Here is a 13,739-nt window from a genome sequence, read left to right as displayed (position 1 = left end):
CTGGAAAGAGCTCACTTGAAACTCACTGCTATCAAGTCTGAGATAGCTTAAAGAACAGGCTAGAGTTGCTGGAGTAAAAAGCCTCATCTTTCTCCCAGGGAGCTGCGGTGGTTTGAAGGCTTGACTTTGCAGTTGGCAGGTCGCCACCACGTCTACCCTGCCTTATAGGGTCGCTATGAGTTGAAATCAACTTGATAGCATGAGTTTCATTGGTTTTTGTTTGTTTGTTTGTTTTTGAAGTACTTTCCTGGCTGTTGGCTTAGGAATGTGACCCCTATGTTTCCTATTATGTTCAATGAGACTGATGATATTACCCTCTTCAAAAGGTGGCTTTGAGATGAAATGAAGTAATGCATGAAAACACTTCGCATATTACCTGGCGGGACACATATTTCAGAGTAGTTACTGCTGTTAACCGTCATTCTTAGCCTGCGATCCCATGCAACTCATATAAATTAACCTATTTCGGTTCGATGACGTCAGCTGTTAAAGGGCTATAATCGCACCTGCCCCGCTTTCTTTTGGGGGAATGAGGATCAAGAGTGCACTCCAGCCACGCTTATGTCCCTCAAAGGACAGCAAAGGCTGCCCCTGGTTGGAGGCCGTGCTCCCGAAGGCTTGGGCGTGGCTTAGGCTTGAGAGCTTGCAAGCCGTGATGGGATTGGCCGAGGCGAGCGTTCGCCACGCCCTCTCGAAGACCGTCCCGAGGCCTCACTGCGCTTGCGCGCGCTCTATTTGCTCCGCAAGCAAGCTACGTGGTGACCTTGCGACGTGGGTTGTGTTCTGGTCGCGTCTGCGTCAGCAGCGGCGGCTGCGGCTGCGTGGCGGGTTGTCCAGGTAACCGCGGGAGTTGTCGCTGTCTAGTGGCATCTGCGAGACAGGTGTTCGTCATGCAGTTGAAGCACCTGAGAACCCTGCTGAGCCCTCAGGTGAGGAGTTGCGCGCCTCTTCCTTACCCCGCCTGCTTTCGAGCTCCCAGAAAAGGGGGGGAAGTGAAGTTGCAGGGTGTTGAGCCCCTACTGTGTGCCCAAGACAGGGCTGATTCGTACCCTGCAGGTCGGTGCGCCGTGTTCAGCCGCAGCGCATTGCATCGTTGGGTGCTGGTGCTGGGAGGGGCCCCCGAACCACCGAACCAGCCCCTGCCCCTGCCCCCCAGGGGCAGGAGAGGCGCGCCTGTCCACCAGGAACCTAACTCCGCAGCACTTTAAACGAGGATGGTGCAGAAGTGCAAGCCCTTGCGGGCGGAGAGCGGAGCAGCGAACGTCCCTTTGCTTGGGGAAGACCGCCTCAGGCCGCCACTAGTGGGGGGCACCCTGAAACATGGAGGGAAAGGGCAAGTCTTGGGGGGCTAGGAAATCCGAATTCCGGTACCAGATCCATCACGACGTTAGACAAATGACTCGATCCCTCTGATTTTTAACCCTCTGAGCACTCACCTGGCTGCTTCATTTGGAAAGTGGGAGCCGTGGTCATAGCAATCTAAGGCGTTTTGGCGGAGGATTAATGGAATATATACAAAAGTGCTTTGCAAACTAAAAGCCCCAACCAAACCCACTGCCGTCCTACCCCCTCGGACTTGTAGAGCTGTCCCTTGGGGTTACCAAGCCTTTAAATCTGGAAGCAGATTGCCACATCTTTCTCCTTGGAAACAGGTTCAAAGCGTTTCCCTTGTGTTTGGCAGCCAAGCACTTTAACCATTGTGCCACCAGGATTTCCTGCAAACTAAAAGCAGCATGAAAATTGAGAGATAAAGAGGGTAGGACATTCATAATCGAATAAACAGTAATGTACAGCCCTGGTGACACATTGGGTGAAGCATTCCCAAACACCAGTTGCTCCTCTTGAGAAAGATGAGGCTTCAGTGAAGAGTTAGTCTTAAGATAAAACAAAACAAAAGCATAGATCCAGGACTGGATTTGGGGCTGGCACTAAATTCTAGCTCCAATCAAGAACAATTGGTTCTTAAATCATGGCCCTGCTCCATACTCACCCTCAGGAAGGGAACACAGAAGATATGAGTGCTATAGCAAAGTGTGGTGAAGAAATTAGATGGTGCCCCGCGGTCGCCTAAAAGGATGTCTGGGGTCTTAAAGGCTTGTTTCCAAACAAGCAGTCATCTGAGATGTCCACTAAGTCCACATGGAAGAAGTATACCATTGGCCATCCCCGAAGGATTGTAAGTCATGTAATCTGAAGGAGGGAATAGTATCAGAGCCCACATTGTGAGATGCTGGTTTGCAGAAGGCTGTGGATGACCGTGGAAGCCCAAGATGCATTTGTGAGAGCTACCCAGGAAATAAGCCTCTGGTTTCCCTCTCTTCATAACGGAGGGATGGGAATAAACTGGTTGCCAGAGTGTTGGAGAGATGGCTAGAGAGAACGAAATGACTAACCTGACTTGAACTGTTAAACCTTGTCCCTTGATTCTCCGACCCCTCCCTGCACCATGCATGTCATGCCTCATCTGGTTTTCAACATTTTCTTTCCTTTTTTCCATATTGGGGTTTATCGCTGATGTATTTTTCCATTGTAGGTAGCCCTCTTTTTATTTTTAATCATTTTATTGACAATTCTTATCACATTCCATACGTCCATCCATTGTGTCAAGCACATCTGTACATTTGTTGCTCTCATCATTTTCAAAATGTTTTACTTTAGAAAGCTGGTTTTGAAGGTAATACCGAGTGTGGAAAGGCACCCTGCTAGGTAGCACAGTGGTTAACTCGTTTGGCTGCTAACTGAAAGATTGGCACTTCAAACCCACCAGCCACTCCATAGAAGAAAGATGTGGCAATTTTCTTCTGTGAAGTTTTACAGTTTTGGGAGTTCTGCGGGAGCCGTTGTGCTCTGTCCCATGGGGTTGCTAAGAGTTGCAGTCAACTCAACGTCAGCGGGCTGGGTATGGCTCAGACAGTGTGCACGTGTCCACTAGCCTCCAGCGGCCTCCAGCATAACAATTGTGAGGATGGTGCCCGACTGGGTAGTGTTCCGTCTACACACAGGGCTACTATGGGCTAGAACCCACACACAGATTAATATCTGTCATGACCGAGTACTTTAAAAAAACAAATGGCATTCCATTATGAATTAGGTGAATGTGTTGAGAGTAGATAATCAGTTTCACACTCAACAATGCAAACACATTTTTTTCCAACTCATTCCTGCAGTCCCCTCAGGACACCATCACTTATCCCACTTCCTCCCTGCGTTTCGTGTTTCTACTCCTCTTTCATGTCTAACCCTCTGGACTTGGTCCTAAGAGCCCTGGTGGCATAGTGTTTAAGTGTTAGGGTGCTAACCACAAGGTCAGCAGTTCAATACCACCAGTGGTTCCATAGGAGGAAGATGAGGCTTTCTATTCCCGTAAAGAGTTACAGTCTAGGAAGCCCACAAGGGCAGTCCTCCTGTGTCCGATAGGGTCACTACGAGTCAGCATTGACTCACTGGCAGTGAAAGTTGAGCACTTGATCCTTTAGTAAATACTACCCTTTGCTCTTAAATGGTTGACTATTCTAACACGGGGATGTGTTCAGTTCCTGACTGGAAGCATGACTTAGGGCCATAGTCTTGGGGATCCTACCAGTCTCTATCCAACACCAATACCCTGGCCTCTTTCATGATTTCACATTTATCTCCCACCCTATTCTGGACCTTCTCCTGTGGGTCTTGTGAGAGCAGTTGGTAGTGGTAGCCAGGCACCCATTAAACCAAAAACCAAGCTTCCTGCCATTGGGTCGATACTGACTCATAGTGACCCTACAGGGCAGGATAGAACTGCCCCTGTGCATTTCCGAGGCTGTGACTGTTGACAGGAGTAGAAAGGCAGGCCCATCTTTCTCACTCAGAGTGGCTGGTAGTTTTGAACTGTGGACCTTGCCGATTGTAGCCCAAGGAGTAACCACTAGGCCACCAGGGCTTCTTAGGAACCCATGACTGACCACTTATGATGTACTCAGTAAAGTTAGAATCATGGTCCAAGGAGTTGGATATACCTGGGTTGAAACCTTGCTTTTGCCAATTAGAAAATGCGTAGATAACCTTGAGCAAATTGCTTAGCTTTTTTGGCTCAACTTCTCCATCAGTAGGAGGGGGATAATAACAGCATCTCTCTCCGAGTTAAAAGGTCAAATGAGTCCATGCTTGTCAAGCACATAGCAAAATGCCTAGTCGGTCAAAGCTAAGTGCTTCCTAGCGGCTGGCTATTACTATTATTCTGTCCCCTCTCTTATTAAATCCTCACAGCCGTTCTGTGAGGTCCGTCATGTAGAGAGAGGAGAACGAGTTGATTTGGGACATCAGGATGGCTTCTCAGAGGATGGGGTATTTGGAGATGACAGGGAAATGAGAACCCAAGGGCCAAGTGCGCATTACTCAGTCTGTCGCACCCTGAATCCGTCATTTAAAAATGCCTTTACCCTAATGGAACAATTGGAATGGGTCTTCCTCCCATTCCAATTTCCTCCCAGTCCCTTTCAAAATAAAATGATGTCATAGTGCAGGAAAGGCTGGATGCCCAGAATTGGGCAAAATGCTGAAGCAGGATGACCAGCACAATGCGGTGAGGATCCCTGTCTTGTCAGAGTGGAGAATGATGACAGTCGGGCGTAGCTATTCTCTGACTCTGTCTGAGCATTTTGATGAGAAGAACTTTAAATGTTTGACTCTGGGAAATGGCGACTTAGGAATGAAGAGGGAAATAGTAAGGTTAAGGCCAAGTAATTAATCACGAAATTGGAGCCAAATTATTTTTAAAAGTCAAAGAAGGAAATCCTTAGTGGTAGAGCCATATAAAAATAGGGCGCATGATGGGACGGACAGCCATCTCCTGGAAAATCCCCTGGACTTCTGTCAAGTCAATAGTTTTTTAGAGTGGTATTGTTAATCCTAAATCACTCCAGTTCCAGAACTTTCGCTGGTTCCCCTGCTCCTCTCAATAAGCCTGAACTCTTTAGCCTGACTTGGAAGACTCCCGAAGCTGGCCCTGGTCTGTTTCCCCCGTCCTGCCTCCTCTGCGCTATTCTGTTTACAGGGCACTTTAAGCTAACCTAAATTCCCCCTTCTTGACCAGAACTTGGCTTTGTTCAGGCTCAGATAATTTCCTCCTCTGAGCTGCATCTAGTCCTTAATGCTCAACTTTGATCATTAAAACATGAATTTATCCCAGATCTCTCCACGTCTCTTGTAGGTACTGTCCGTCTGGGACGTTTCCAGTTTGTACCATTTTATTCATCCTAAACCTTTCAAATGCAGGGACCATGTTTTACTCTCTGTGTCTCTTCAGCTCCTGGCTGAGTGTCTTGTTCAGCAAGGTGCGCCAAAGTATGAAATAAATGAATGGCTAGCGGTCAAAATTTGCAGCCCAGTTGAGTTTACTTCAGTTGTAGGCATAGATGGGGAACAAAGAGGCCACTGCGGGAACACCTTGGTGCAATTGACTGAACACGTCATTTCCTCGTGGACTTGCATCATGGGTCTCGGAGGCACAGGGTTCCCTCGGTCCGTGTCTGATGATACTGCAGGGAGGCCAGGCGATACTGCAGGGAATTCTTTGTTCTATGGAAAAGACCATTCACTCTTTTTTGTTGTTGTTCTTTTTAATTTTATTTTTTAAAACATATTATTAGGGACTCATACAACTCTTATCACAATCCATACATACACAAATTGTATAAAGCACATCTGTACATACTTTTTTTTAAACAATTTATTGGGGCTCATACAATTCTTATCACAGTTCATACATATACATACATCAATTGTATAAAGCACGTCTGTACAGTCTTTGCCCTAATCATTTTTTTCTCCTCTTTTCTTTTTTTACATTTTATTAGGGACTCATACAACTCTTATCACCATCCATACATATACATACATCAATTGTATAAAGCACATCCATACATTCCCTGCCCCAATCATTCTCAAGGCATTTGCTCTCCACTTAAGCCCCTTGCATCAGGTCCTCTTTTTTTTTTTCCAAGACCATTCACTCTTTGGGGGAAAAAATTTGATCAAGTTACACCACAAGTGATAGAACCATGAGTGCTTCTGGCATTTTAGACTAGCACCTGGGTTATATTGTCTGTTTGGTTGGCTTTGGTTTTGTCGTTGCCTCTACAGGATGGGGCTGCCAAGGTCACCTGCATGGCCTGGTCCCAGAACAATGCCAAATTTGCTGTCTGCACCGTGGACCGAGTGGTGCTGCTGTATGATGAACACGGCGAGCGGAGAGATAAATTCTCCACCAAACCAGCTGACATGAAGGTAAAGGTAGTGTTTATACGCACCTTAGCCTGTGGATGAGCCTCTCAAAGCTGCTCCCCGGGGCACAGACAATGGCCCACCCCTCCTTTTCCAGAGCCGATTATGGAACAATTGGAAATTGTCACCCAGGTGCCATTGTTTCTCCTTCCTCTTCCGTGTGTACTTTTCTTTCTTTCTTTTTAAAATCACTTTGTTGGGGGCTCGTACAGCTCTTATCACAATCCATCAAGCACATTTGTACATATGATGCCATCGTCATTTTCAAAGCATTTTCTTTCTGCTTTAGCCCTGGATATCAGCTCCTCATTTGTTTCCCCTCCCTCCCTCCTTCCCTCATGAACCCTTGATAAATTAAATCTTTTTTTCCCCTTACTTCTTAGTATGGCAGGAAGAGCTATATGGTGAAGGGCATGGCTTTTTCTCCTGATTCCACTAAAATTGCCATTGGCCAGACTGACAACATCATCTACGTCTACAAGATTGGAGAAGACTGGTGAGGCCAGAGGTTGGGGGGGTGGGGTCGCCAAGGGAAGAAGGGGGAGGCAAGAGAAATAGATGCCTCACTGGGGAGGGGGAGCGGAGAGGATGGGAAGCCATGCTTGGGCGTGGAAGGCGGCCACTTGACTGGGTGGCTGCTGCTCTGCCATGGTCTGTCCACGTGTCTGTGAGTCCATCCCTGGAGGAATCCGTGCAAGGCAGCCCTGTGAGATCCCGGGGAGCCCAGAGAGGGGCTGCATCTCTGCTGGCATTCTAGGGCTGTGCAGGCTCCCTCTCAGGCTGCACTCGGGACTGACAGAGGCCGAGGAAACAGGAGCGGGCCAGGCGCGCTGTCTTCTCTTTCCTCCCTTCGCTCAGCGTCATGTGAGGCACGTGGTGGAAGTCGTTGCTCATGTGCTCTCCTCCCTCTTATTTGGCAGGGGTGACAAGAAGGTCATCTGCAACAAGTTCATCCAGACGGTAACGCTCAGAGCCGCCCCTGGGAGACGGTGTCTGCCCAGCCTGCGTCACTCTCTGCTGGTCTTTTCCCACCTCTGCATCCGCACCCACGGATGGTCCTCCTCACCTGCCTCCTTCCTCCAAGTCCAGAGTCCAATTGCACCCCTCCTCCTTCCTGACAGGAGATTGGGGGTGTGGGGGGTGGGGGGTGGCTCACAATAGGCTTAGAAATGCGCTAGCCCACACAGACAGACGTGTCCTTTTGCTGTTTCATTCACGCAGAGCGCTGTCACCTGTCTGCAGTGGCCAGCAGAGTACATCATCGTCTTTGGACTGGCCGAGGGGAAGGTACAAAGGGGAAGGGAATCCCAGAGATCTGCTGGGGAGGGGAAGGTCCTGCAAAGGAGAACACGGTTGCTCTCCCAGAGGGTCCAGATGTGCGCCAAGGCAGAAGTGCGTGTGGTTTTTCTTGTTCTTTTCTCGGGGGCCCCCACGGAAAGGAACACAGTCCCTTCTTTCGTTGACAGGTTCGTTTAGCCAACACTAAAACCAACAAATCGTCCACCATCTATGGGACCGATTCTTACGTGGTGTCACTGACAGCAAAGTGAGTCAGGCAGCGAGGCCTCGCAGGAGCTCGGGGAGGTGGGCAGGCGGTCACAGTGTGGCCCATGGTGGGGTGGGAATACTGGTAGCAGGAAACGGGTAGGGTCGTGTTTGACAGAGAGGGAGGGCTTCCCGAGTGAAGCAAAACACTGTCTCTTATGTCTCTCCTCCCCACTTTCACTTTTTAGTTGCTCCGGAAAAGGAATTCTGTCTGGTCATGCAGATGGTACCATTGTTAGGTATTTCTTTGACGACGAAGGCTCTGGCGAGTCACAGGTATGGATGGGTCCTGGATGCTCTGGGCTAGGGGATAAGCACACATTGCAGAGCCTGCCTCCCTGGAGGAGGGTGTGGGTTCTCTGAGGACTGCAGGGTGAGGTGCTGGGCAGAGAGGAGAGAGAGCAGTGGGCTGGGGCTGGCAGGCTGCAGCCACAGAGAGGACTAGTGTCGAAGAGGCCAGAGCTGAACGTGTATGGGATGAAGGAACTCCAGACCTGGAGGCAAAGGGAAATGCAGATACTTGGGAGAATCAAAAGATGAACATCATTCCCATGGATGAGTATCAAGTGCCAGAAAACAGAGTTAACAGTTAACTCTCGAAGGAAAGGTCAATGGGAACACCTATGTTTCATTCTGTATAATTCCTGATTGTTTGAATCATTTACATTGAGAATTACTTAGCAGCCCAGCGTGCATCCCCTCTGCCACCAGGGCTCCACCATCATTAATCAGTACAGATTAGGCCACCCTAAAGAAAGGGGTCATTTGCTTTTGGTGGGCCTGCGCAGGGTCATAGTGTTGGCTGGTGGGTACGAGGAACCCTACTAGGTTTCAATGAACAGTCTCCCAGCACACAGTCTTCCTCGAATGCTGTGTTTCCCAAAGTGGCTGAAACCAGCCCCCTGAAGGGCGCCGGAACAATCTGGCAGGTGGGGGGCTACAAAAGCAGATACCTATACTTTATCCTAGATTATGGGCTACAGTACAAAAGATTTTAATTGCGAAGGGGACACTGGAGATATATATATATATATATACCTGAAAAAGGGACAGCAGGCCAAATACATTTTTGAAGGGGCAGTAGGCCAAAGAATGTTGGGAACCTGGGCTGCTGAGAGTCGGAAATGATCAGTGGCAGTGGGTGAGGTGGGTTAGTGGTGCCCTCCAGCAGGTGTGCCTCTCAGTAAAAGGTGGAGTTTGAAGCCCACAGGAACAGGGTATGTGGGCGGTGCAGAAACAACGTGTGGAGCAGACTGCTGCTGGGTGGGCTGATGGTCAGAGGCGGTATACAGGTGCTGGGGCTGAGGAGTTTCTGCAGAGGCGTCTCAGTGGGATTGACACCCTCTACTTCTGTCTTAGGGGAAGTTGGTTAGCCACCCGTGCCCACCCTATGCCTTGGCGTGGGCAACAAACAGCATCGTGGCCGCAGGCTGCGATCGGAAGATTGTGGCCTACGGGAAGGAAGGCCACGTGCTACAAACTTTCGATTACAGCCGGGACCCTCAGGAGCGGGAGTTCACGACAGCTGCCGCCAGCCCTGGGGGCCAGTCCATTGTGCTGGGAAGTTACGACAGGTGGGACACCCCCACTCCCCAGCTGCGTCTCCAGGCGACTCTGCTAGGACACGCCCTGTGGTCCCCAACCAGAGGCTGAAGCAGAATCCAGTGGGTGCTGGAAAAGAGTCTCGGGAGATTTTAATTCCCGTTTCTCTTCCTGCTCCCCAGACCCGCTGGCCCTCTGGCACTTACACAGTCCCCTGTGCTCCCGTCTGGTTCCCGAGCTCCCCACATGCCCACATCCAGGTTCCATAAGAGGATTCGTCCGCCCACTTTGGGTTCCCGTGTCCCCTTCACCGGCTTAGTGATGATCGCTTTCTTTTGTCCTTTCGTGTTTGTGTCCAGCTAACGAAGTTGAGTCCTTGAGATAAGGGCTGACGACTTATCTTTTTCCTCTCCAGTGCCTAGATTAGTATCTAGGACATAACGTGAGGGGGTTTCGAAAAGTTGGGGGGAAATTCCATGATCTTTTACTTCCATCTTTCCACAAACTGTTTGACATCCACTGGTCGGTGCGAAAACACCTGGTGGGCCGTGGAGTGAGTGAGCAGTGACCCTTTCTGGGCACCCACACCCCCATCCGGCTGCAGCTCCCTTAGCTCCCCTCTGCTCTAGTCTTTCTTCTCTGGCTCCTACCATTTTTCCTTTTCTCCTTCCATCTTTCTCTCCCCTTGACCCTCGTTTTCCTTACCAGCCTAATCTCCTCTTGTTTTCTCTACTTAGACCATTCTTGGACCATTTTACTTCCGGCTTGACATTCTTTGTGCTGGTCTTTGTTCTCTCCCCAAGTTTCTTTGTCCCTCTCTTTTCTGCTGTGACTTGGTTGACATGTGACATGGTAATTTCCTCCAGTTATCAATCCCGTTTCATGCTTTGTCTCCCCTGCCCTCTCTCCTAAAAACCAGCTCCTTTGTTTCAGACTCCGGGTGCTCAACTGGAGCCCTCGGAAGAGCATGTGGGAAGAGGCAAAGCCCAAGGAGATTGCCAACCTGTACACCGTTACTGCCCTGGCCTGGAAGCGGGACGGCTCGCGGCTCTGTGCGGTAAGCAAGCTCCTGGGGACCTTGTTCTGGACTAGAAAAAAAGCCTTCCCTGTCCCCAAAGCACTTTCCCCTGACACTAGGAAGATTCCTCTTCTTGGACCCCAACCTAAAACTCCGGGCTCTGAAACAGGAAGGAGAAATCCGTGGTTCATCAGAGGCCAAAGGGATGAGGGCTCTTAGAGGCAGGGCCGAGTTCTCCCTTACAGCTCATCAGCGTGTGATTCCCCTGAGCCCGATGGTTGGTTCCCCCTCATCCCTTCTGCTACTCCGGTAACTGCGAGCTCCCCAACAGTAATTTCGACTCCCCGGGAGATTCCAGAGTATCGATTTCGATCCCCGGACCCACGTGCCGTTGACGTTACCTTCTTTTCCTCCCAGGGCACACTCTGTGGTGGGGTGGAGCAGTTCGACTGCTGCCTGCGAAGGAGTATTTACAAGAACAAGTTTGAGCTGACGTATGTGGGGCCCAGCCAGGTAAGCTGCTGGCGTCCTGCCACACCTAGGGCCTGCCATGGCTCACTGAGCCTTGTTGTGCCTCTCTGCCACCTGGCCACACCCTCAGTCCCCTAGCAGAGCTGTTCTGGAGACATACACCTCTGCCCGGCAACCATCCTGCTCTAATTATTTCATAGTATTAACTCCTTGCCATCGAATCAATTCCAATTCCTATTGACCACAGGCTGGGGAGAACTGCTCCTGTGAGTGTCCGTGACTGTAGCTCTTTACAGGAAAGGAAAGCTGTATTATTGTAAAGAAGGATTTCAGCAGGTGTAAGGGGTACAGGGATGACCACCGATTCTTCTTAGTTTAAAACTTGGCTGCCCATTACCTGGCTCCTGGAGGAATTAATAGACGTGATTACAAAAAAGAATTCCCTTGTTTCTCCAGCCTCTCAACTTATTGTGTATAATGCTGCAAGCTAATTTCTTCATTCTTCCACCCATATTCTCATTTCTCTACATGTGCCCTCTCTCCCTCCATCCATTACTCGTTGGTCCTGTCGTCCGTTTATTCCCTTCACAAATGTTTATTCATTCGCTACCATGTGCCAGCATGGACAGGCATGGAGAAGAGAAAGAGAATTAACGGTAGGACACTGTCCCTTCAAAGAGACAGGCCCATCGACCAGTAATGTAGGACAGTGGCCTGTTACCATGATAAAAGTTTACACAAAGAACTTTGGAAATATAGAGTGACTGGTTTTACCCAGTAGAATCCAGAACCATTGGTATCGTGAGCATAAAAAGAAGTAATGTATGAAGGCATTTCATGCAAAACACAGTCCCGTATGTCTGAATGCATTATTAGGATGAAAAATGTCCTAGGCCAGATGAAGAGCCGTGATACTCGATTGGACTGGCCCTGTGGAGGTGGGCAGAGCCCACTGGATGCTCACCCCTTGTGGGGAGCGGGGGGGGGGGCGGAGGGGGGAGCCCCCAAGGTTCAGCGCCGTCTCTTCCCAAGGTGATTGTGAAGAACTTGTCGTCAGGGACCCGAGTGGTGCTCAAGTCTCACTACGGCTACGAGGTGGAAGAGGTGAAGATCCTTGGAAAAGAACGCTACCTGGTGGCCCACACGTCCGATACGCTGCTGCTGGGGGACCTGAGTACTAACCGGCTCAGCGAGGTAGGAACCAGAGATGGAACGACGGAGGAATGGGGAACCTTCTTTAAACGGGGCCCCACAAGGGTGAGCATCTTGAGGTAGTTGGGCTGTTGTACTCCAAAAACCGAGAGCAGGGCTGAGTTTGACTCAGCACGCCCAATTCTCTCGCCTCCTACCCTGCCAAGCTCTCGGCAGCCTGTTGGGTGACGGTCCACGATGTCCTTTATCTCTTCTTCCCCTGCCGCAGGTTGCCTGGCAGGGCTCTGGCAACGAGAAGTATTTCTTTGAAAATGAGACCGTGAGTAGAGCTTGATTCTCCTTCGCCATCTCAACAAGCTCTGTATCAGAGACGGGGGTGGGGTGGGGGGGTGGGGGGCTGTGAACTAGCCAGAGGAGCGGAGCGGAGCAGAGAACAACGCTCTCTTTTTCATGCACCCTCTCCCCCTTTGAACAATCGCACTCCTGCCCAGGTGTGCATGATCTTCAATGCTGGCGAGCTCACCCTGGTGGAGTACGGGAGTAACGATACCCTGGGCTCTGTGCGCACGGAATTCATGAACCCCCACCTCATCAGGTAGCCCTGCTAAGTTCGTAAACCCTTTACACCCCGAAGAAACACTTTTGACATTTAACCGATATGCCCAGGTTTAGCTGAGACGTCGTCTCGTACCCTATTCAGAGCCCATGAGAAACAGCCCAGCCCCCGAAAGCCAACTCAAAGAGCGCAGGCAGCGCAGTGGGTGAGGGGCTGTGTTGCTAACAGAGAGTCGATGGTCCAGATCGACCGCGGGAAGCTGAGACGACAGCCTTAGATGCACTCTGGCCCTTGTGCTATGTCCCACGGGCTCCCTCTGCATCCCAACCGACTTGAGAGGCTTGGTTTGGACAGCCGCTTGCCTCACCTCACCGTTCTTGTTTCAGCGTTCGTATTAACGAGCGGCGTCAGCGAGGAATGGAAGACAATAAGAAACTGGCTTATCTTGTTGATATCAAGACCATTGCTATCGGTGAGTAAGGTTCACGAGTTTAAGAAAAGAATTGCTTGTTTTACCCTTCCGTATGTGTGTCTACCTCGAAATGTTTAACTATCGATACGGAGATGCATGTGCCTGGCCATGTTCTTTGGCTTCTCTAAGCAAATGTCTTAGAGCTGGCAAATGTGGTTGAAACAGGACCATTAGCAAATGTATAAATTGTCCTGTTTAGACTTTAGAGCAGCGGTTCTCAACCTGTGGGTCGCAACCCCTTTGGTGGGTTGAACGACCCTTTGACAGGGCTTGCCCGATTCATAACAGTAGCAAAATTACAGTGATGAAGCAGCAATGAAAATAATGTAATGGTTGGGGGGTCACCACCGCATGAGAAACTGTGAGAGGGTCACGGCATTAGGAAGGTTGAGACCCACTGCTCTCGAGGCTCATAAATTCTTAGAAGTAGAACAGGCCTCGTTTTTTGGTTACAGTTTGTGACGAGTAATTAGTCATAACAGACTCTTGGTTTACACGTCACAAATATTCGTATCCATAAATTAATTTTATATATCAATTTTTTTTTACCATTAAATGTTTCAAACACAGAAAACAGTATAGAGAGTAGTTTAGCAGGCTCCTTGGTAGGGTTGTTGTTAAGATCAGGGCTCTGGAGTCGTGCAACCTCACTATCTATTTGTTTCCTCTTGTAACCTTTCTGTGCTGCCTTTTCCTTGTCCACAATGAAAATAAGAAAGGAACCT

At 49.7% G+C, this 13,739-nt stretch overlaps 1 protein-coding gene across 2 annotated transcripts in view; it reads left to right on the top strand.

The window, feature by feature from the left end:
- Positions 1-752: 752 nt before the first annotated feature.
- The window catches only part of IFT172 (intraflagellar transport 172), a 36,682-nt gene continuing 23,695 nt past the window's right edge, over positions 753-13,739 (top strand). For both annotated transcript variants that reach the window (XM_075535877.1, XM_075535878.1), the window contains exons 1-14: positions 753-929; positions 6,118-6,261; positions 6,642-6,754; positions 7,179-7,218; positions 7,480-7,545; positions 7,725-7,804; positions 7,992-8,079; positions 9,163-9,377; positions 10,279-10,402; positions 10,781-10,876; positions 11,867-12,028; positions 12,255-12,305; positions 12,478-12,581; positions 12,929-13,014. In XM_075535877.1, the coding sequence (XP_075391992.1) occupies positions 891-929; positions 6,118-6,261; positions 6,642-6,754; positions 7,179-7,218; positions 7,480-7,545; positions 7,725-7,804; positions 7,992-8,079; positions 9,163-9,377; positions 10,279-10,402; positions 10,781-10,876; positions 11,867-12,028; positions 12,255-12,305; positions 12,478-12,581; positions 12,929-13,014 (1,408 nt within the window). In that variant the 5' untranslated portion in view covers positions 753-890. The remainder of the gene's footprint in view (positions 930-6,117; positions 6,262-6,641; positions 6,755-7,178; positions 7,219-7,479; positions 7,546-7,724; positions 7,805-7,991; positions 8,080-9,162; positions 9,378-10,278; positions 10,403-10,780; positions 10,877-11,866; positions 12,029-12,254; positions 12,306-12,477; positions 12,582-12,928; positions 13,015-13,739) is intronic.

This window comes from Tenrec ecaudatus, chromosome 17 (genome assembly GCF_050624435.1).
Source record: "Tenrec ecaudatus isolate mTenEca1 chromosome 17, mTenEca1.hap1, whole genome shotgun sequence".
NCBI classification, from domain to species: Eukaryota; Metazoa; Chordata; class Mammalia; order Afrosoricida; family Tenrecidae; genus Tenrec; species Tenrec ecaudatus.
This window is presented reverse-complemented; position numbering and strand designations above follow the sequence as displayed.